Source organism: Nannospalax galili, unplaced genomic scaffold (genome assembly GCF_000622305.1).
Source record: "Nannospalax galili isolate Female #2095 unplaced genomic scaffold, S.galili_v1.0 scaffold888, whole genome shotgun sequence".
NCBI lineage: Eukaryota > Metazoa > Chordata > Mammalia > Rodentia > Spalacidae > Nannospalax > Nannospalax galili.
This window is the reverse complement of record NW_008357921.1, coordinates 954,893-977,890: the sequence shown is the minus strand read 5'-3', so window position 1 is coordinate 977,890 and position 22,998 is coordinate 954,893. Positions and strand designations below refer to the sequence as shown.

Here is a 22,998-nt window from a genome sequence, read left to right as displayed (position 1 = left end):
CACACACACACACACACACACACACACACACATGCACGCACACACAAAATAAATAAATAATTTTTTTTAACTCTCCAGTTTTGAAGAATTTAGCCTGCTGCTCATTCCGTCAGGCCCAGGCCCCTCCTGGACAGTCACACACACCTCACAGCCTTCCCATCACTGCTCCTGCCCAATGTAGCTGAGTCAGCCAAGGCCGAGTTGCTCCCCCTCAAACTCCAGGAGGCAGGCAGATCCCAGTGCTGGCTGACCCTGCATGATCCCCCATTCTGCATCCTAGATAATCCTCAAGTCTGCCTCCTTCCATCCACTGTTGACAGTCTGGCCCAGGTCTCCCCAGTTTCCCAGGCCCTACCATCTCTCCGGACACCCGCCCAAAGGGGACTTCCAAAAGGGAAATCTGACTCTGCCCTCAGATCCTCCTCAGGCCCTGGCAGCTTCCCTGCACCCTGACTTAGTCCCTGATGAGTGAGAGGGCCTGGGAACACTGCCTGGGGCCTGAGAAATGGATGGAGCCTTTGATTCCCTGGCCTCTGCCATTTTCCACTCAAGCTGGGCCAGTGATAATAGATATGCCTGGCCTTAGTCATACTGGCTAGAGAAGCTTGCACACATACTCACTCATGTTTACACTGTCACTTGAGCACATGGCACTCACACACACACACACACACACACACACACACACACACACACGTAACCCCACAAGAGTGCACAGAACTCCTACGCATACAACTATATGTACACAAGGCTTCACACATGTGAATGCAAGCTTCAACACACATCACACACACACATAACCTAAAGACACACGCTACTCACATATCACATGTATACACATGTGTAGGCAACAGGGGTAACATGCAAGATGAAAACAGGTATGACATCAGGTATGGAACTCTCCCTGTAAGTTCCAGATGAGAAAGGTCACTTGCGCCCGAGTTTGAGGCCAGCCTGGGCAACATAGAAAGACACTATCTCAGAAACAAAAACAAAACCATATGGCAAGGGCATGATACAAACAGACAGCAGGCCTTAGTACTACCTCAGTGCTGGCACAGGCTAAACACTTGCTGAAGAGCAGCCTAGCACACACCTCCACAGCCTTGTGGTCTTGTAAGAGGTCGAGCAAGTTCACACACAGAAAAAAGCTCACATCCTTATTCTGTATACATTCATGCATATGTCACGCACACACTCATGGCTTCACACATACACAGCTCTCATCACACATATACATATGTGCAGAGGTAGGCCTCAGAAGAGAAAATGAAGGGTCCATCCCAGGGCAGTGCCAACCTCTGAGGGGTGGAGGGCCAGTGTCTTCAACCTGAATCTATCTCGGTCTTCCAACTGGACACTGGATTGATCTCTGAGTTTGAGAGAATGGATTCTAAGACCCCATTTGGATGATAGAACTCATGGATTCATGGTGCTTAGAGCAAACCTGAAGCCTGACTCTCCCCACTTAATGTAACAACTCCACACCCAGCATGGCTGAACCAGCCAGGACACAAACTCAGAGTACAGCCTGGCCACCAGCAAGCTGCCATGTGGCTGACATGCTCTGCCCCTAGGCCTGCCAACCTGTAATTGCAGGGACTGGCATGGGGCACAAGGGCAGCAACTGGTCTCCAGGGGCCGGCAACCACCCAACATCCTGGTAGGCAGGCAGCTGGAGAGCGAGGCAGCAAAGGCACAAGCTCTGGGGTCCTCCTGGGGAATCCTGTCGGGTTGTGGGCTTTCCAGGTAGGCTGTGCTGTCGTGCAAGAAGAGACAACTGCTAGATGCTGGCAAGAAGGTAGAAACCTACTCCCAGAAGGGCAGTGGGCTTCTCTCTCCCTGCTGAGGCAAGCCTGGAGACAGGGGACTGGCTATTCCATCCCAGAAAGCAAAAAGCAAAAGGGCTTATCTGAGAAATCCTCAAGGGCAGTGTCAAGAAGTGATGAGAGCTCTGCAGGGCTGGGGCACCTGTGCAGCCCAGCTTTGGCACCACCCTAAGAGCCAAGAGCAGACCCTCGGATGACCATTGACTGCAGCTCCAGTGGATGCACATCCTGGTCAATCCTGGACAGCCTTGGGAATCCTCAGGGCTGAGGACAGCTACCCCTGGTGATCTAAGTGACTCAGGGACAGACACGCTGGCTCTGCTCCACTCCACTCAGGTGAGCAACAAACTCAAAGTCTTGGTCAAGTTTGGGTTGGAAGGGGACTTAGAGGTCATCTGGGGCAACTCCTAGGTAAAGATGGAAGCTGCATATATATATAGGAGAAAAATGTTTTTCACCAAAGACAAGACTGTAATGAAATAAACACTAAATACTGGCATGCAAGTAAAAAAGGCAGATGATTCTGCAGTGTTACCCTGCTTAAGAGTCCTCTCTCCAGAGCCATTCCACGAAACTTTCCTATCCGGAGGGAAATATATAAATAGGTATCCTTAGCAGAGAGCCAAGGGGATAAAGGAGCAGAAATGAAGAAAATGAACAGTGACTTCTCTAGTCATGCCTCCACCAGCCCAAAGACAGCCCCCGCTCCAGCAGGGGATGCACCCAGCAATTACACAGGAACCCTGCTGCACACAGCTCTTACCTAAATCCCAGAAGAGGAGCAGAGCCCAGGTGTTCTAACAAAGATGGTCTCCTGCCCCAGCTCTGCAGTTCCCTCAGGCAACAGAAAAATCTGTGGATCCTAATGCTCAACTCAAACTACAGGCCCTGTGCAGAAAAAGACACCACAAAGAAGCCTGGACCAGAGTCAACTGTGAGAGCAAAGCCAATGCAGTGTCTGAGCAGAGCCATCCACAGCCAGGGTAGGGGAAAGGGATCTATCTGCACACACCGTCAGAGCTATGCAGACATGTTGGGGGAGGAAGAAAGAGAAGAGGGAGGGAGAGAAAAAGATCAAAAACAAGGAATGAAAGAGGAAGGGAGGGGAAGGACGAAAGAGAAGAGGGAAAAAGAGGTAGGGAAAGGTAGAAAGTAAAGGAACAAAGGAGCCACGTGTAGTGGCGCACACCTATAGCCCAGCACTCAGGAGGCAGAGGCAGGTGGATCTCTGTGAGTTCAAGCCAGCCTGGTCTACATAAAGAGTTCCAGGACAGCTGGGGCTACAGGGAGATCCTGTCTCAAAAAAAAAAAAAGGAACCAAGGAAAGCCCTTGTTTACAGCCATACCACCCTGAATGCCTGAATGCACCTGATCTCAAAAAGAAAGGAAAGGGGGCTGAAGAGATGGCTCAGCAACTAAGAGTAGTTGCTGCTTATGGGGCGTGCACTTTCAGAGGACCCAAATTTGGTTCCCAGCACCCACGTTGGGCAGCTCACAAATACCTGTAACTCTGGCCCCAGAAGATACGATTCCTCGCCTGTTCTCCAAGGACACCCGCACACCTGGCATATACTCACACATACCCATAAAATAAAAATGAATCTTAAAGGGTTAGGGGCTGAAGAGATGGTTCATTGGTCAAAAGCACATACTGCTTTTGCAGAGGACCTGAGTTCAAATTTCAGCGCACTCATGTTGGGCAGCTCACAACTGCCTGTATGTAACTCCAGGGGATCCAATGCCTCTGACCTTTAAGAGTACCTGCATTCAAGCGCACATACCGACCCACAAACCCAAACGACAACACATAATTTTATTTTATTTTTGACAATACAATTTTAAATATTAAAAAAGAAAAGGAAGGAATAAGGAAACAAAGGAGGGGAAGGAAGGGAGGAAAAACGGGAGTGAGGAGCAACAGAACTCAGCCTAGAAGGCAGAGGGTAAGAGAAGGAACAAAAACATCCTCATAACTATTTCAAACCATAGAACAATATAAGCATATGAATTCAATACAGAAAGTGCTCAAAGATAAAACCAACCCCCAACAGGATGAGTAGAGGGAGATGACCTACCTGAGGAAATATTAATAAATGGAGGAGCAAAGCCACAAACAACATCATTACAGAACTAACACATCAAAAATAACTAGAAATAGAATAGACACGAAGCTAGAATTACTGGTAGAGGAGGAAGAAAGAGGCTTGCAATAATCTCATTGTCTGGTGGTTGTTAAAAGGACAAAGAGAAAAAAAATAGAAATGAGTAATGTGGAGGACAGATGAGGAGGAGCAAATCACTGGCAAACTAGAGACAGATGAGGTACTAAGGCACGCAGGGTATACCTCATGTTTTGCCCCATACATGTCTGTTTGCCTCACCCAAGTGCCAGTGCGAACCATGACCAAACAAAAGTACAAAAATCTGACAAATAAACTTAAGAAATAAAGAGAAAAAATGAGGAAAGGGTACTGGAGGCTGACTCTGCACACAGGAAGAACACCATCATGAGTCAACTTTGAGATTGAGATGCTATGGAGTATTTAACGTGGACACATTTCCTGGCTGCGGAGAGTAGCTTCTGGCTGCATCCTTGACTCCTTGCCCTGTGTAGCCTCCCTTCCCCTGGAAAGGGCTGGACTTGGTGAATTGCTTCAATTGAGTAAAAAAAACAGCAAAAGTGATGGGGTACCACTTCTGTAAAAGGTTGTAAAATACTGGGCCTTCCTTTTTAATTATCCCTCTATGGTCCTTAGTCTGAATGCCTTGATGAAGCAAGCTGCTGCATAAAAGAGGCCCATGCTGGAGGGTATAGCTCAGTGGTAGAAAGCTTGCCTTTCATACATAAGGCTAAGGACTGATTTCAAGACTTCCCAAAAAAAATTTTTTAAAGGAAGTTTAGGTAACAGGCAGTATGGGGACTGGAGAGATGGCTCAGCAGTTAAGAGCACTCACTGCTCTTGTAGAGGACCTGGGTTCAGTTCCCAGCACCCACATGGCAGCTCACAATTGTCCATAACTCCAATTCCAGATGATCTGATGTCTTTCTGGCCTTCACAGGCATTACATGTACATGGTGCACTTACATACACACAGACAAGACATTCATACACATAAAATAAAAATAAGGGGCTGGAGAGATGGCTCAGTGGTTAAGAGTACTGGTTTCTCTTGCAGAGGACCTGGGATGGATTCCCGGCACCCATATGGTGGCTAACAACCATCTATAACTCCAGTTCCAGGGGATCCAATGCCCTTGTCTGACCTCTGTGGGCATTGCATGACATGTGTGCACTTACATGCAGACAATATACTCATACACATAAAATAAAAATAGTAAAATGTTTTTTTAAATAATTTCTTTAAAAAAGAAGTCTATTAGAGAGTGCCTGTTTCTGGCCTCCTGAGAATGCAGGGGACTACCTGAGAGTGGCCCAGATCCTTCCTCCACTGGTGATAAAAGTTATGCAATTTGGGAGTCTTTTACATAGACCCACTGAAGGGGTACCCCGATTGCCTCAACCTGCATCCTTGTTCAGCATGGAAGAAGTCAGAACGGTCTGCATCCTGATTCCCTATCCACAAGCTGGGTAACCCCTTCAGAGGATGGTGTGATAAGAATAGGAGGTAGGAATTGGCTAGGCAGTTAGTGTAAAAAGACCCCAAAGAAAAGTAGCCAGCTTCTTGGCTAAAAGTCAAAATGTCCTTGGGCCTCTTAGCAACATACTCCATTCCAAAGGCCAAAAATGTCAAAAGTATTTGGGCGCTTTGATCTAATCCTTAAAAGATTTTAGGGTTACCTCTTCAGATGGGGGAATGTTAGAGTAGCAAAAAGCCCCAAAGAAGTAGAAGGAGGAGGAGGAGGAGGAGAAAGAGTACATGAAGTTATCAAAAAAAGTGATGGGGAGATACGGGAGGAGTTGGAAGGGAGGGATTGGGCATGGATTTGATCAAAATAACTTATATGCTTATATGCCTGTATGGAATTCTCAATAAATTATTTTATTTATTTATTTATTTATTTGTTTATTTATTTATTGGTCTTTTTGAGACAGGGTCTCCCTGTAGCTCCAGCTGTCCTGCTATGTGGACCAGGCTGGCCTTGAACTCACTGAGATCCACCTGTCTCTGCCTCCCAAGTGCTGGGATTAAAGGCATGTGCCACTACACCTGGCAATAAATTATTTTTTTAAAAAAGAAGTCTATGTAATGGGGCTAGAGGTGGCACAGTAATTAAGAGTACTTGCTGCCTGTACAAAGGAGACTAGTTTGGTTCCCAGCACCCAAATGGCAGCTAACAATCATCTGTAGCTCCAGTTCCAGAGGATCCGATGCCCTCTTCTGGCTTCCATGGGCTTTTCAGGACACCAGAGCACTTACACAGGCAAAACACTCATACACATAAAATAAAAATAAATCAATTTTTAAAATATTTTGAAGAATGTTAATTTTGGTGCGTGCAAGATGACTCAGTCAATAAAGTGCTTGCCTCACAAGCCTGAGGACCTGAATGTAGATCCCCAGTAGTCATATAAAAAGCCAGCTGTAGAAACTTGCACCTATAATTCCAGCACTCAGGAGACAGAGCCCAGGAAAAGGAGGATCCCTGGGACTTGCTCACCAGCCAATCTAACTAAATCAGTGAGGTCCAGGTTCAGTGAGAGACCTTACCTCAAAAAATAAGATGGACAGCAATAGAGGAGGACACTGAATGTCAGCCTCAGACCTACATACACACACACACACACACACACACACACACACACACACACAAATAAATAGTATATTAAAGGAATGTTACTTTCAGGGCTAGAGGGATAGCTCAGTGGTTAAGAGCACTAGCTGCTCTTGCAGAGGACCCAGGTTCCGTCCCCGGCACCTACATGGTGGCTAACAGCTGTCTTTAACTCCAGTTCCGGGAGAGTGCTCTCTTCTGACTGCACACATGTGGTACACTTACATATGTAGGCAAAACATTCATATACATAAAATAAAAATAAATCAAAAAAATTTAAAGAATGCTAATTTCATGTTAATCATTAGGTATACATGTTCCTTGATATTTTTGTTCTTTGGATGAACTTGAACTATTGGCAACAAACCACTCAACTATTTTGAGTGGCAGTTGTCAGATCCCTTTCCATACCTGGCAGCCTCCAGTAGGGAAATGCCAGCCTAGCAGCCCTGTTAGCAAGCCATAGGTCTGCCTCCAAGACAGCCTTGTCATATTTGTTCTTTGTTTTTGTGTTTTTGGTTCAGTTTTAGGGTTTTTTATTGTTGTTGTTGTTGTTTGTTTCTTTATTTGGCTTTTGTTGGTGGTGAGGTGTTTTGTTTTTTTTTCTTCCTTTTCTATTTTGATTTTTTTTTTAGATGGGGTCTCATGTAGCCTAATCTAGTAGTCTGGGCTTGAAACATGTAGGTGAGGATGCCCTTGAACTTCTAATTCTCCTACCTCCACCTCCTGGATGCTGGGATTACAAGGCGCACAATTACACCCAGTTTATGTGGTACTGGAGCTCAAACCCAGGGCTTCATGCATGTTAGGCAAAGCACTGTACTTACTAAGCTACATATCCAGCCATGGTTTTGTTTTTGTTTTGCTTTTTGCTTTTTTGAGATAGGCTTTCACTAGGTAGCTTCGGCTGACCTAGTATTATTGAGTTAGGATGGCCTTGAACTCACAGCAGTCCTGCCTGCCTTAGCATCCTTAATGCTGGAATTAAAGATCTGCATCACCTGACTTTTTGTTTGTTTGTTTTGTTTTTGAGACAGGGTCTCCCTGTAGCATCAGCTGACCTGGAACTTGCAATGTAGACCAGGTTGGCCTCAATCTCACAGAGATCTGCCTATTTCAGCCTCGCCAGTGCTGGGATTAAAGGTATGCACTACCACACCTGACTTACCTGACTATTTTAAATTCTCTACTGCCACTCCGAGGAACACTTCACTCCAACCACAAGGACTACTGCAACTAAGCCATGGATCCTGTTCCAGAAGGCCTTCATCCAGTCACCCCGGCTCCAGGTAGCCCACAACACAAACTCTAGAAACTCCAGATGACCCTGCTCATTTGCAGCTATTCTCACTCAGGCCAGGAGGGAGTACTTCCTTGTGGCTCAGCAGAAAGTTCATGACTGGTGTAATGCTAAGCCTATGACTGATCCTTATATAAGGTCTGTGATTGGTGGAACTCAAAGATGTGCTGTGATTGGTGCAAATTATAATGCCAAATTTGCATTCCACAGTTGCTGGCTATGTAAGCAGGATGTTCAGTTCACTTTGGAAGTCATTATCAAGATACCCTTCTGTGCTGCCCCTAATGTTGCAACATTAGACCCTATAAGAAGCTTTGCTCTCGTGGCCTTTTCTTGCTTTCTTGTCATCTTATTGTGGGGTAAAGAAGACTGAGATGCTAACATGACAAGATGATGGCAGTGGCCATGAGCAATGGCAGTGGCAGCAGCCATCATAGCAGGGAGGCAGCTGAACAGTTCCAGAGACTGACCAAGGCTGGGGATCAAGGGTAGTGGAGGTGATGAAGGATGATGGAAATATAGAGAGAAGGCAGTGGCTGTAAAGAGCCAGAGATGAGAGATGGAGGGCCCTAGTCTCCAAAGAGTTCCAGGGAGTTACCAAGTCTTAAAGGCCAAGAGTCCCAACACCAAAGGTTTGGGAGCTGTAACACTAGTTGACTGCTGCTCACTGCTGCTCACTGCTGCTCCTTGCTGCTCACTGCTGCTCCCTGCTGCCTAAATAACCAAGGATTTCCCCAGCTGCGAGTGCCCAACTGCTGGCAATCAAAGCTCTGAGTAATATGTCTCCAGCTGGAGCACCTAGAGCCATAGGTCTCTGGCTTCTATGGCCTGAAGCCATAAGCTTCTGGTCCTTGTACTTAACAGCTATAAGCCTTTAAGTCTGTCAGCCCAGCCCCTAAGCCTTTGACACCCAAGGCCAGGACTACCAACACTAGAAGAGCTACCCCTCCCATACTCACAATTTCCATCTGAGCAGAGAAAAATTAATGAGACCCTGTCTCCAAAAAAGACTATCTCAAACCATTTCAACAAAAATCTATCCACTTGAGAGGTGCCACAAAATAAAGAACTCAGTAATGGAGAATCTGTGTACACAGACTGGCAGTGAGCACTGACTCTATTTAAATATGGGACTACTGACAAGCAGCTACAGAGATTATGCACAGAGAACAGACTGTGGATGTTATAACATCCAAAAAATGTAAAAATAAAAATATAACAAAACTCGGGAGATTGGGGAGAGAAGGGAGGACTTCTATTTCATAGCTGGGATTCATCAATAAATACAAAGTTTTACAATTAATTTGAATTTAATACTCAGTTTCTTCAGGTAAAGTCACATAAATTACACATATTTTGTGATTCTATTTCTGGAACTATCTAGTGCAGGCAAGCTATAAAGACAGAGAGCAGACTGGCTGCCAAGGCCTAGGATGGGAAGATAGGTGGTATAGAAATGAGTGATTGCCAATGGGTACAAGGCTTCAATGAAAATATTCTAAAATTGGTGTGGTAGCTGGGTACAGTGGCGTGCACCTGGATTCTCAGACATGAGAAACTGAGGCAGAATGATCACTTGAGCCCAGGAATTCAAGTCTAGCCTGAGCAATATAGCAAGACCTTACCTCAAAAAAACAAAATAGAAAACTGGCCAGTCGTGACGGTGCACACCTTTAATCACAACACTCAGGAGGTAGAGACAGGCAGATCTCTGTGAGACTGAGGAGTTCCAGGCTGGCTGTGGCTACAGGAAGACCCTGTCTCAAAAAGACAAAAAAAAAGTAATTACTAATGAGATTAAAATGTGTATAATTAATCATTTACTTCTTCGTGTTTTCTGATTTTTTTTTAAAGCTTCTGTCAAGTAAAAATATGAATGCCATTTGATACAATATAGGAGTCTGGACTTTTGGTCCCAACCCTGGTGTCACAGTGGCAGTGCCATGCATTCCACCCTTGGCCTGTGAGTGCCCAGTGCTCAGTCCTAGAACTGCTTCTCTGCCCAGTCTATGCCCACTCCCACTGTGACTACATTTAATCTCTTGATTTCAAGTCACCAGCCTAGACCTTGCTCCTAAACTCCAGGCTCACACATACCCAACTGCCTCTTAGCATACTCAGAGGCAGCTGTGATGGCTAATCTAGATTGTCAACTTGACTGGATTTGAAATCACCCAGAAGACAAGCCTCAGATTGTATCTATGGTAGGGGGGAGTCTAGAAAAGTCTAACGGAGGAAGGAAATTCACCCCAAATGTAGGTGGCACAATTCCATGGGCTAGGGTCTAGTACTAAATAAGAAAGAGAAGGTGGGCTGAGTACCAGCATTCATCTCTCTACTTCCTGACTGCAGATTCAATGTGACCAGCCACCTCATATTCCTTATACCAAGCTTTCCCCACCAGCATGGACTTTACCCTCAAACCATGAACCAAAAATAAACCCCTTTCCTTGAGTTGCTTTTGTCACAACAGAAAAAGTAACTAATATACATCCCAAATTTAACATGTCTAAATTGGAACTCCAAATCCACAAAACTTTGAAAATAACCACCCTGCCTGTCCCTCGGTTGTCCACTCACTAAATGGCAGTTCCAAGATTTCTATTGCTCAGACCAAAGCCCACAGAGACACCCTCAACTCCTCTCTGTCTTTCACACTTCATATACAATCTGTCAGGAAATCCTGTTGTTCTGTTTCCAAAACATACCCAGAATCTGACCAGTTCTCTACACTTTCTTTATAACCACCCTGGTCCATGCCACAACCCTCTCTGGCCTATATTATTGGAAAAACCTCTTCACTGGTGTGCTGGATAGCTTTAGTGTCAACTTGACACACCCGGGTTGAGGGAGCCTCAATTGGGGAATTGCCTCCATTGGACTGGCCTGTGGCCATGTCTGTGGGGCATTTTCTTGATCCATGAATGATGTGGGAGGGCCCAGCCCACTGTGGGTAGTGCCACCCCTGGACAGGTGGGCCTGTGTTGCATAAGAAAGGAGGCTGAGCAGGGGCCAGGGGAGCAAGCCAGTAAGCAGCGTTCCTCCATGGCCTGTGCTCCAGCTCCTGCTTCCAGGTTCCTGCCCTGGGTTCCTGCCCTGAGTTCCTACCTTGGGCTCCCTGATGAACTGCGACCTGGGAGATGTAAGCTGAATAAACCCTTTCCTCCTCAAGTTGGTATTGGTCAGAGTATTTTGTCACAGCAATGAAAAACAAACTAGGACAATTAGTTTCCTCTTCCCGATTTTATCTCCTCCTGTTCTATCTCCCTCACTTTTTTTCTATTTTTTCACTGTGTATGTGTGTGTGTGTATATGTGTGTGTGTGTGTGTGTGTGTGTGTGTGTGTGTGTTCACATACACTAATGAGTGGGACTGGACAGGGAGGCATGCACATACCACAAGGTCAAAGGACAACTTGCAGAAGTCAGTTCCTTCCTTCTACCATGTAAATCCCAGGGATCCAACTCAGGTTGTCAGGCTTGGCAGCAAGCATTTTTACTAGCTGAGTCATCTCACTGGCCCTAAAGAGAACCCCTTAAGCTGTGTGATTGATAGTTGCAAAGTAGCCCCAGTTAATCCTGCTACATCATGTTCACACCTTTACATTGTGGCCTCCTTCAGCAAACCTGGAAAGATCTATGTCTTGCCTTGGCCAATAGAAGGCAGAAATGATGCTGTCCACGGTCCTAGCTGAGCCTAAGAGGCTTTGCAGCTTCCACTTTGGTTTCTTAGATATTGTTCTGAGATCACCATGTAGAAAGCTGATTTACCCTAGTGAAGGATACAGACTCATATGGAGAAGAACCAGGGAACACCAGCATGGGCATTTTGGCCCATCCCACGTCAGTGCAGCCACATGAGCGAGCACAAGCAAAACCAGCAGAGAAACTGTTCTGCCAGTTCATGTGCCATGAGAAATAATAACTGAGGACTAGGGATGTGGCTCAGTTGATGGAGTTCTTGATTAGTATAGATGAAGCCCTGGTTCAATCTCCAGCACTGTATAAACTGAGTAAGGTGGTATATACTTGTAATCCCAGCCCTTGGGAGGTAGAGGTAGAGGCAGGAGGATCAGAAGTTCAAGGTCATCCTTAGCTACATAGTAAGGTTGAGGCCAATCTGGACTACATGAGACCCTGTCTCAAAATAGCAAGCCATGGTGGCATATGCCCTTAGTCCCAGCACTTGGGAGGCAGAGGTGGATCACCGTGAGTTCAAGGCCAGCCTGGTCTACATAGCGAGTTCCAGGCCAGCTGGAGCTATAGGGAAACGCTGTCTCAAAAAGACCAAAAGAGGGGGCTGGAGAAATGGCTCAGCGGTTAAGAGTCCTGGCTACTCTTGTAAAGGACCCAGGTTCAATTCCCAGCACTCACATAGCAACTAACAACTGCCTATAATTCCAGTTCCAGGGGACTCCAATCCCTTCTTCTGACCTCCTCAGGCATTGCACAACATGGGTGCACTTATACACATGCAGACAATACATTCATACACATAAAAAATTAAAAATAAGCTGGGAATGGTGGTGCACACCTTTAATCCCAGCATTCAGGAGGCAGAGGCAGGTGGATCTCTGTGAGTTCAAGGCCAGCCTGGTCTACATAGTGAGTTCCAAGACAGCTGGAGCTACAGGGAGACCCTGTCTCAAAAAGACCAAAAAAAGTATTAAAAATAATAAAATAAAAATAATAATAATAAAGGGTTCAGTGGTTAAGAGCACCAGCTGCTCTTGTAGACACCCTGGGTTCAGTTCCCAGCACCCACATAATGGCTAACAATGATCTGTAACTCGAGTTCCAGGGGAATCCGATATCCTCCTCTGACCTCCGTAGACATTGCATGACACAGGTGCACTTACATACATGCAGACAATACACCTATACATATAAATTAAAAATTACAGTAAAATTGGGGGGGGGGGCTTTTTGAGACAGGGTCTCCCTGTAGCCACAGTTTGCCATGGAACTTGCTATGTAAACCATGTTGGCCTTGAACTCACAGAGATCCACCTGCTTCTGCCCCCATGTGCCTGGCCCTAAAACGATTTTTTTAAAAAGGGGTCTTTCCTATATCCACATGGATCCTTCCCTCATTTGCTTCTGGTCTGCTACTGAAGCATTGGTGTTATGGTGGGGTCCCCGACCTCCACCAGCCCCTTGAACTGTCGCTATTCATGTCTCTTTCTCTTCTGCTATTCTCCACCTCTAAAATATGGTTATTTTGCATGTCTATTTCATTCCATGTACACTTTGTTCAATATCGTTCCTCTGGTATCTGGAACAGTGACAGATATACACAAGGTGCTGGATTATATTTCATGGGGGTAAGGGTTCTTTCTGCTTCTCTTGGCTGAGACATGGCCTCAGCTCTACTCCTGGAGATCTTGAACACATCAGTACATCAGCTCCCTCAGCTCAGGAGACCTAGTTGGGATAGAAGTGAGACTTGACCCCCAGACTTCTTACCTGTGAGGCCAGAAGAGCAGAGAGCAGCTAGAGACTCCCAATCAATGGGCTTTGTCTCCATGTGCACAGACACTCTTCCCTACAAGGTGAATCCTCAGAGGGACCTAGAGCACAAGGACAGGGAAGATCCAGGGGCTCTGTGGTCCATTCCCACATGTTCTTTCAGGTCACTGATCTGCCCATCAAAAGACGGACTCTGGCTCCCACGCCCTAGCTCAGGTGCCATTGGCAACTGATGGCTGCTGGGGAAGGAAGACTCAGTTTTCTTTAGAGATGCAGCTCCTGAGAGGCCAGCATGTTCAAGTAGATGGCCACGTGCCCATGCACATAAAGGACTAAGCACTAAGTGGACTCAGTACATTTGAAAAAACAAAACAAAGAGCACATGAAGTTGGGAGGAGAACATGGGAAAGAGGTAGTGGAGGAACTGGAGAGCAGGAATGGGGGTAGATTTGATAAAAGCATTATATGCATGTATGAAGTTCTCAAACAAAATAAATAACAAGGACTTTTTTCCTTAGCCCATTAATGTGAACAGGAAGTTGGGGCTCAAACAAGTGTCAGTTTCAAAGTAATTTTCAGAGAAGATCATATGAGCCAATATGGCTTCACCTGGTTCACTATCTCCAGATACTAGTGCTTGGAATCTGGCCACCATGTTGTAAGGAAGCCCAACTGCACAGAGGCCCTGGGCAGGTGCTCCAGCTAAGTTCTCATCAACTGCCAGACAGCCCTGGCTTCCGTGACCCAGCCCTCCCATCTGCCTAGCTGACCGCAGGTAGAAGAGCCATGTCACCCCTCCTACCTCCAACCAAGTCTTGCTCAAACAAAAAATCTGTGAGCAAAACAAGTGTTTTCATTGCTTTGAACCACCAAGTTTCATTATATAACCATAGTAACTAGAACAGCCTCAAAAGTTCATTTATCTCCTCAGTGAAAGTCCTAGTTAACAGCCTCCCATCTATTGCTGAGAAGACTGAGGCTTGTCAAGGTCAGTATCTTACTCCAAGTCACACAGCTAGTAAGTGAAGAAACAGGAACAATACCAGGTCTTCCAGACTCCCCACTATATGCTCTCTCCCACATCCTAACTGGCTGCTCCATCCTCAACACAAAGCCCACCTTTAGGGGAACTGTCAAGGTCCACCAACATCCTCTATCTACCAGGTCAGCAACAGTAGAGCCCCTGCCTCAGGCTCAGTCCTCCCATGAGGACAAACCCCTTCTCCTCTGAAGGGCAGCAGCTCCGGGAAGAAGGCCAAGGATAGGGTGCAAGCCAAGACCTGCTGTGAGTGTGTCTGGATCCTAATTAACAGCCTGGAAGACCACCTCCCTTGCCAAGAGGCCCAAAGGATGGAAGAGACAGAGCCCTCACACCTGCAGTTGGGCACAGGGCCTGGGCTCCCCCAACAAAGGCCCGGACCAGACTTTATGTACTCAGGAAACTTCATTTCCATGGAACTCAGAAAAACTTCGTCCCTACCAATTTGGGAACATACACACTGTACTGCCAAAACCCCCTCCCTCCCACGCAATGCAGTTACAGCCACAAAAGTAAGAAAAAATTCTGTATTCAGTCACAAACACAGATGCACACACATCCCATGCAACTATCTTCATGCTGTCATACTCTTGCACAGACAGGTATACAGATAGCACATGTGGACACACTCTAAGATACCATGTACATAAATGCACACAAATTTACATGATTCAGTGCGTATACTCAATATATATTTAACCTGAATATACATGTACAAGACAATGTACACACAAGAGCATGCAGGTATGCAATCCTATTCATTTACTAGGACATACATTTATTTGTACACACACACACACACACGCATGCACACACACACACACACACACACACACACACACACACTCATACACCTTCCCATGATCCCTTCCAAGCTCTTGGAGCTTTATCTCCCAGGACTTGCTCCTTCAGCCACAGGGGCAAGACAGAAAGAACTTGGAATCTGTGAGAATAAATGGAATGGATAGATAGATGGATGATCCATAAATAAGTAGAGGAGGCTCACGGTCACCTCTTATTTTTGAAGCCCAGTAGCAGTCAATTCTTCAGGCCCCTTTGGATACCCTTTCTAATGCTGACCCCTGAAGTTCTCTCCCAAAGCCTGATGACATCATCATGGTGGCCTGCAGTCTGTTCCTACCCATTTAGGTTTTAGGAGTGAGGCCATGTCTCCTAGACCTCAGGCTCCTGCAAAATTCTCCACCAACTCCTGTACTTGGTTGGTTACCACCCCCACAAACTTGGAATATATGAAACTAAGCTGCTAATCTTCCCAAAAGCCCGCTGCTCCCACTCACTTTCCTGCCTCCATCCAGTCAGCATGTCAGGCCAGTGTCTCAGAACTCAGCTCAGATTCCTTTTCTCTGATACCCCACATCAAGACTGTCAGGAAATTCTGGTGGACTTTGCCTTCAACATGCATCTGTAATCCACCTGCTTCTCACAACACTGCTGCCACTCTGGCCCAGCCTTCTCCAGCACTCAGCTGTGTGAGCAGTAGCCTTCTGCTCCTATCTGTTCCTGCCCTGCCCCTCACCCCAAAACAGTCTATTCTCAACAAAATAGCCAGAGTAATTCTGTTAAATGTAAGTCAGTAATAGAAAATGATGGAGAAAGATCAATGAACCCAAAATTTATTTTAAAAGATCAGCAAAATGATAGGTAAGCATGGTTTTACACTCCTAAAATTCCAGTATTTGGGAGGCTGAAGCAGGAGGATTGAGAAATTTAGGCTAGCCTGGGCTACATAACAAGTTCTAGAATATCCTGAGCTACAGAGTGAGAACGTGTCTAAAAAGAGAGAGAACCGTTGAGATGTTTCAGCAGGTAAATGTGCTTGCTACCAAACCTGACACTCTGAGTTCAATCCCCAGGACTGACATGATGGAAGGAGAGAACTGACTCCTTCAAGTTGTCCTGTGACCTGGTTTGTAGCAGCCTGGCATTTTTCTAGGCACTGGGGTGCTAACTGGTGCTACTTCCTCAACACACCAGCAAGGTGTCCTCTTGATCAACTGTATCATTTTGTGACCAAGTCTTCTGGAGGGAAGGGAAAGAAGCCAGGCATGGGGGCACACGCCATTAACTCCAATACTTGGGAAGCGGAAGCAGGCAGCTCTCTGATCTACACAGCAAGTTCAAAGCTAGCTAAGACTACGTGGTGAGACCTTGTCACAAAACATTTTTTTAATTTAAAAAATGTTTAAAGGAAAGCCGGGCGTTGTGGCGCACACCTTTAATCCCAGCACTCAAGAGGCAGAGGCAGGCGGATCTCTGTGAGTTCAAGGCCAGCCTGGTCTACATAGTGAGTTCCAGGACAGCTGGGGCTACAGGGAGACCCTGTCTCAAAAAAAAAAAAATGTTTAAAGGAAAGAAAAAAGCAAAATTGACAAACCATTAAACTGACACAGAAAAAAGGAGAGAATACTCCAATTCTTAAAATCAGGAGTGAAAGAGGGCAGTATATCAAGCTCTCAGAAATCAAAAGGATTATGAGGAAATATTAAGAGCATTTATATACCAAGAAATTAGAGTTATCTAGATTTAATGTAAAAAAAAATCCCAGGAAAAGGAAAATGAGTGGAACTAACTCAAGAACAAACAGAAAAATCTGAGATGACCTTTAACAAATAAATATTGAGTTCATAATTTAAAAAACTTCTCCCAAACAAAAACTCAGAACCAGATGGTGTCACTGGTGAAGTCTACCAAATGTTTAAAGACAAATTAACACAAATCCTTCATAAACTCTTCCCAAAAAACTGCAAAGGAAGGAACACTTGCTAGATCATTCCGAGGTCAGTTCCCTGCATATCACAATCACAGATATAAATACACATATTCCCTAATATCTCTAACACCGCCTATGTGGATGCAGAAATCCTCAACAGAATACTACCATGCCACATTCAACAACATAGAAAATTGATTATACATTGTGATCATAGGAGAAGATACCCCAGGAATGCAAGCTTGGTTAAACATGTAACCATCAGTCAATGTAAAACACTGGAGTAGACTGAAAGGCACAGCCACATGGTGAGCTCAGCTTTTTAGCACAAAAATCCCATCCGACTGTCAGAGCTTCCACCATGCACCCTGACTCCCATCATCCTCTCTGGGCTCACCTCCCACTCTCTCCATATTAACTGTTGTGGCCTTTTTGCCATTCCTCAGACCCACCAGATGCACTGCTGACTTAGGCCCTTTACAGTTGCTATTCCCTGTTCCTAGAACACTGTTTCCCCAAATATCTACCCAATTCACTCCTTTACTTCCTATAAGTCTTCATTCAATAATCACCTTCTGGGACCCAGATTGCAGCTCAGTGACAGAGTGTTTGGCCAGCATGTGCAAAGCTCTGGCTTCACTCTCTAGCACTGCAATAATAATAATCTGAGCTCAATCATCACAACCCATGTAAAGGTGGAAGGAAAGGATCGATTCCACAAAGTTGTCCTTAATAATAATAATAATAATAATAACACTAATAATAATAATAATAATAGTAATAATAATAATGTCAACACCTTCTCAGTGAGCCCTCTGGCCTCTCTACATAAACTTGAAATTCTATCTCCCCACAGTCTCCTACTCCTTATTTCTCTTCTTTACTTATTTTCAAATGCATTTATTATTGTCTGAAATAGTGTGAATTTTACTTATGTGTCTTCTTGTTTGTTTTTCTTGAGATGGGGTCTTGGTACCCAGCCCAGGCTGGCCTGGAACTCACAGTCCTGTCTCAGCCTCCTGAGCGCTGGAATCCCAGGCTATGTGCCGCCTTGGCCTGTTTTTCCTAATGTATCTTGCTTGTTATTTATTTCTCCCTACTAGAATGTAAGTTCCCTTAGGACAGAGACATTTGGGTCTGTTTTATCCATGGCTGCATCTGCAGCCTTTGAATCAGGAGGCAAATGACCAACACTCAATACTGTTGAATAAATAAATGAATACAAACAGTATGTTCCTCAACTGCTCCCTCAGTCTCCTACTCCCTAAGTGAGTGCTCAACTCACTGCACCTTATCCCCTCAACACACACTCAGTGCCTGACACTGCACTTGGGGCTGAAGTTCTGAGAAGGGTAGGACCTAGGCCTGAGCCCTGCTAGAACTTACAGGCTGGGTCTATGATGGTGACAGAGCCAAATAATTATGGCCCAAGGATGAAAGCAGTGAGAAGCACTAAGGCTGGGGACAGAGGAGCAGGTCACCAGTCAGAGAAGGCTCCAAGGGGAGACAGTGTTAAGTTGGCCTGCCCTGGAAGCCCAGAATGATTTAGACAAATGGACTAGGGGGAGGATGAAGAGAATGAGGGGGTTGGGGGGAGTGTGAGGTGTGTTCTGGGAATCAGGAGGGGTTCTTAGGGGCAGGACTGCAGAGTGGGAGGAGCCAGTGAGGCTGTCAGGGCAGTTCATGAGTGCTTCTTATGCCAGGATGAGAAGTTGGACCCACTTCCAATTTCTAAGGAGAGTAGAACTGGGAGTTGGTAAGGACTTTATGAAAGATGGCTGGTAGGGGTAGAACTCAGGTCAGAACTTCCAGTGGACGCAAGCCAGGGACATGTACAGAGCCACAGGAGTCCAAGCTGAGATCCTTCCATGAATTCTCAGCCCACTATGTATCCTGCAGGCCAAGCAGCTTCCAGCCCTGGGAGATGGATGCCTCCTGGCCCCTCCACCTCTGACCAGGACAAGCTGAGAGAAGAGTTCACCAAGTTGGCTTGGTCAGCCAAGATGCAGTATCATTTCTAGATGAGACATGCTTGCCAGACTGCAGGGTAGGGGACAGCTGTGTCCCCAAAACACAGCCAAGAAGCAGCCTCCCAGAGCCAAACAAGACACTGGCAGAAGCAGGGCTGGCAAGGATCCACAGTCCCAGCTGGCTGATGCAGGGGCATGCCTCTGACAGGGCCTCCATCTGCTAGGCCTCAGTCTCCCTGCAAGCTTAGTCCCCATCAGTCCAACCAGCTCTCACCAATAGAAGGTACTGTCCTCATCACCCCACTCTATCCAAACACTAACTGTGAAAGCACTTATTAGCACTTAGCATGCATCTAAGCTGTTTCTCTCTCATGGGAGTGGCAGGACTCAGACCTGGTGTCTTTAGGGTTGAGGTGGAATTTTGTCTGTCCTATTCTTAATTGCTTTCTCTGGGCTTCAGTTTTCCAGTCTGTCAAATGGAATATGAAAAATCTTCCCAGGCCAGGCAGCACTTGGGAGGCAGAGGCAGGCAGATCTCTGTGAGTTCAAGGCCAGCCTGATCTACATAGCGAGTTCCAGGCTAGCTGGGGCTACAGGGACACCCTGTCTCAAAAACACAAAAAGAAAGAAAAAAGAAAAGAAAAAGAAAAATCTTCCCATAGCAATGTCAAGAGAACTGAATTGGCACACCTATGGGAGACAGGATGGCAGGCCTCTTCCAGTCTCCAGAAAGTTCAGCAGAAGCTCTTCTCAAGGGAGCCCAGGTGCACCTTCAGGTCTTGGTGACAGAAAAGGAAGTGTGCCATCTGGCAGCCAGTGTGGCCAGGAGAAGGCTCTACAACAGGCCTGGAACATTTCTTCCTCTCCCTCCTCTTCCTCCTCCTCTTCCCCTTCCTCCTCTTCCCCCCTTCCTCCTCCCCTTCCTCCTCCCCTTTCTCCTCCTCTTCTTCCCTCTCCTCCTCCTCCCCCTCCTCCTCACCCTCTTCCTCCTCTTCTTCCTCCTCCTTCTCTTCTCCCTCTTCCTCCTCTTCCTCCCCCTCCTCCTCCTTCTCCTCCTTCTCTTTCTTCTTCTTGGTTTTTTCTTTCTTTGTTTTGTTTTTGACAGAGTCTCCCTAGTCTCAGATCTCCTTGAAGTCACTATGTGAACCAGGCTGGCCTCTCACAGATTTACCTTTCTCTGCTTCCTGAAAGCTGAGATTATTTCTTTTTTTCTTAAACTTTTTTTAATCATATTTATTTATTTATTTATTTATTTATTATTTATGGATGGGAGGGGGCATGTGCCACAGGGCACAAGTTGCAGTCAGAGGACCACTTACAGGAGTCACTCCTTTCCTTCTGCCATGTGGGTTCCAGAGATCAAACTCAGGTTGTCAGCCTTGGTGACAAGTACATTTACCCACTGAGCCATGTCACCAGCCCCCAGGGCCTTTCTTGAAAGAGACCCTTTCTTAAGTGAGGACAGAAAGGAAACCAGCCTTTCTCCCTGGCTGGATACCTACTAAATACAGACCCTCTAAACCAAGGCCACCTCAAGGGTCTCCTCTGTGCATACCAACCCGTGTTAGGTGGCACTTAGGAAGCATTGGCTCTGGGGCCTGACTTCCCCTGAGGAAGTCTGAGGGTGCTGAAAGGAACATAGTGCAGTGTAGGGTAAGGAGGGAGAGCCAGGGGGAGGCTGCCCTTCCTGAGCTCACCCAGGGGGTCAGGACAGCCTGCAGGGAAGAATGAAGGTCATAAGGGGATCCTTTCGGAATGCCTACAGGACAGGTGGATTCGGCTAAAGAGACCACACCTGCCTCAAGGAATTAAGCAAGACCAAAGCCTATTCCAAAGCCACAAAATTGTCCTCAAGCCTAGCGCCTGGGAATCAGCCACTCAGAGGACAGGAAAACAACTCAGACCCAGGCAGTCTTTGGCCATTTTCTGCCATCCTTCACGTGCTCAGTCCTGCAGGAGTCAAGATCATGGGGGAGGGGTGGTATCAGGGACAAGGGACAGAAGATGTGACAAGGACCTGAGAATATACTATAGGTCTCCCTCTTTCTAGGGCAGTTTTCTGGGCCTGGGTAGCAGCCTTTTCAGAGGCAGAGAGAAAGCTATAACTTAAGTGGAACCAGGCTTTTTAGTCCAAGAATGTGACTGCAGCAAGTCAATCACAGGAACTGGGAGGAGAACAGCAAAGCCATCTCAGTGGACCTGGTGCCCATGTGCAAGGGCACTGTGTGCAGCACCAAGGGCCAGTGGGGCTGTAGCTGGTACTATCTTTCCAGAAACAGCAGGCCACTCCCACTTGGGGGAACAGGAAGAGGGGGCAGTAGGGAGCCAGGGACATTGTTGTACACTGGGGTCCTCAGAACCTGGTGCCATCCCTGTCGATACAGACCCAGGCACTTTAGCACTAAATGAGTTCCATACAGGCTTAGCCTAACTGGGAACAGTGAATTGAGACAAGCTTAGTGGTCTGGGGATGATTTGGAGTAGGTAGTTTGAGCCGTGTTTGCAGAAAGAGAAGGACACGTACAGAAGAAGAACAGTGGCCTTAATGAAGGAAGGGGACACAAGCAAAGGCTGGGAGATGGGCCACCCCATCCCAGGCAGAATGTGGGGTGCTTGGCGTGGGGGACTGGAGTGAGACAAGGATTTGGAAAGCTTCCTCTGACCACAATGTCCTTTAAGCAGGGTCCTCATCAGCCATGACCAACCTTTTTCATCTGGAACCTGGGGAGCATTCCCTCTGTCCCCCCAGGCTCACAAGACACCCTTGGACAGATGAGTAACCATTATCTCTACCCAGACTACCAACCATTAGACCAAAGGACTCACTCTAGGGCTAGAAATGCTTGGGTTCAAATCCAGTACTTCCCCTTCCTTTGCTGGGCAGTTCTCTGTGAACGTCTGTTTACTTACTGGAAAATGAGATCAGTACAACGAACACAAAGATCCAGCTCCAAGTGCACCAGTATACGTAAGAGATTCCCACCCACTCCCAAAGGGGCCCTTACTTACATAGCAGCCCAGGAGGGTGGTCGGGGCCAGGATGAGAGCCAGGTAGAGGCAGGGGGCCATAGCAAGCAGACTGGAGGCACAGATGAGGGGCTCAGCCCTAGGGTTCACTTTCTTGTACCTCCTTGAGGCCTCAGCCCCCAGGATGACACCAATGATGCCAGTCGCCACAGTCAGTGCCCCAAAAATCAGGCTGATAGGAAAGAGCAAAGAGGGCTGGGTGAGCCCTGCATCCTGTCTCTGTCCCTGAGTCTAACTACCTGACCCAGGTGCATGATCAGGTGCTGTGCAGCAGGAGCCACAGCCTAGAACTGCAGCCAGCAGCCTGGAGAAGTCCCATAATCCTTTAAGGACCTCTACTCAGGTAAAGCTGGATCCTTGACTTCACAGAAAAGAATTCCAGGAGCCAGCATGGACCAGTATGAGGAGAAGTGGAGGGTTTGGGCTATGATTTGGGTGGGCTTTTTGTTTTGTTGTTTTGCTTTGTGTGGGGTCTCCTGTATCTCAAACTGGCCTCAAACTTGCTCTGTAGGATGACCTTGAACTCTTGAGTGCTGGGATTACAGGAGTGAGCTACCACTCCTGTAACTGATTTATGCTGTGCTGGAGAGCTAACCTAGGGTTTCATGCAAGAGCCACATCCCCAGTCCAGAGTTGGAGTTTATTAAAAATAGAAAGAAAGGCCAGGCTCGTGGCGCACGCCTTTAATCCCAGCACTCAGGAGGCAGAGGCAAGCAGATCTCTGTGAATTCGAGGCTTGGTCTACATAGTGAGTTCCAGGCCAGCTGGGCTACAGGGAGACCTTGTCTCAAAAAGACCAAAAAAGAAAGATGAAAGAAAGAAAGAAAGAAAGGAAGGAAGGAAGGAAGGAAGGAAGGAAGGAAGGAAGGAAGGAAGGAAGGGAAAGAAAGAGAGAGAGG

The 22,998-nt window shown here is 46.6% G+C and overlaps 1 protein-coding gene across 1 annotated transcript in view; it reads right to left on the bottom strand.

Moving 5' to 3' along the window:
• Spns3 (sphingolipid transporter 3 (putative)) overlaps positions 1-22,998 on the bottom strand; it is a 53,098-nt gene that overhangs the window by 10,533 nt on the left and 19,567 nt on the right. Inside the window, exon 8 of the mRNA XM_008855636.3 lies at positions 22,082-22,271. Coding sequence (XP_008853858.2) covers positions 22,082-22,271 — 190 coding nt within the window. The remainder of the gene's footprint in view (positions 1-22,081; positions 22,272-22,998) is intronic.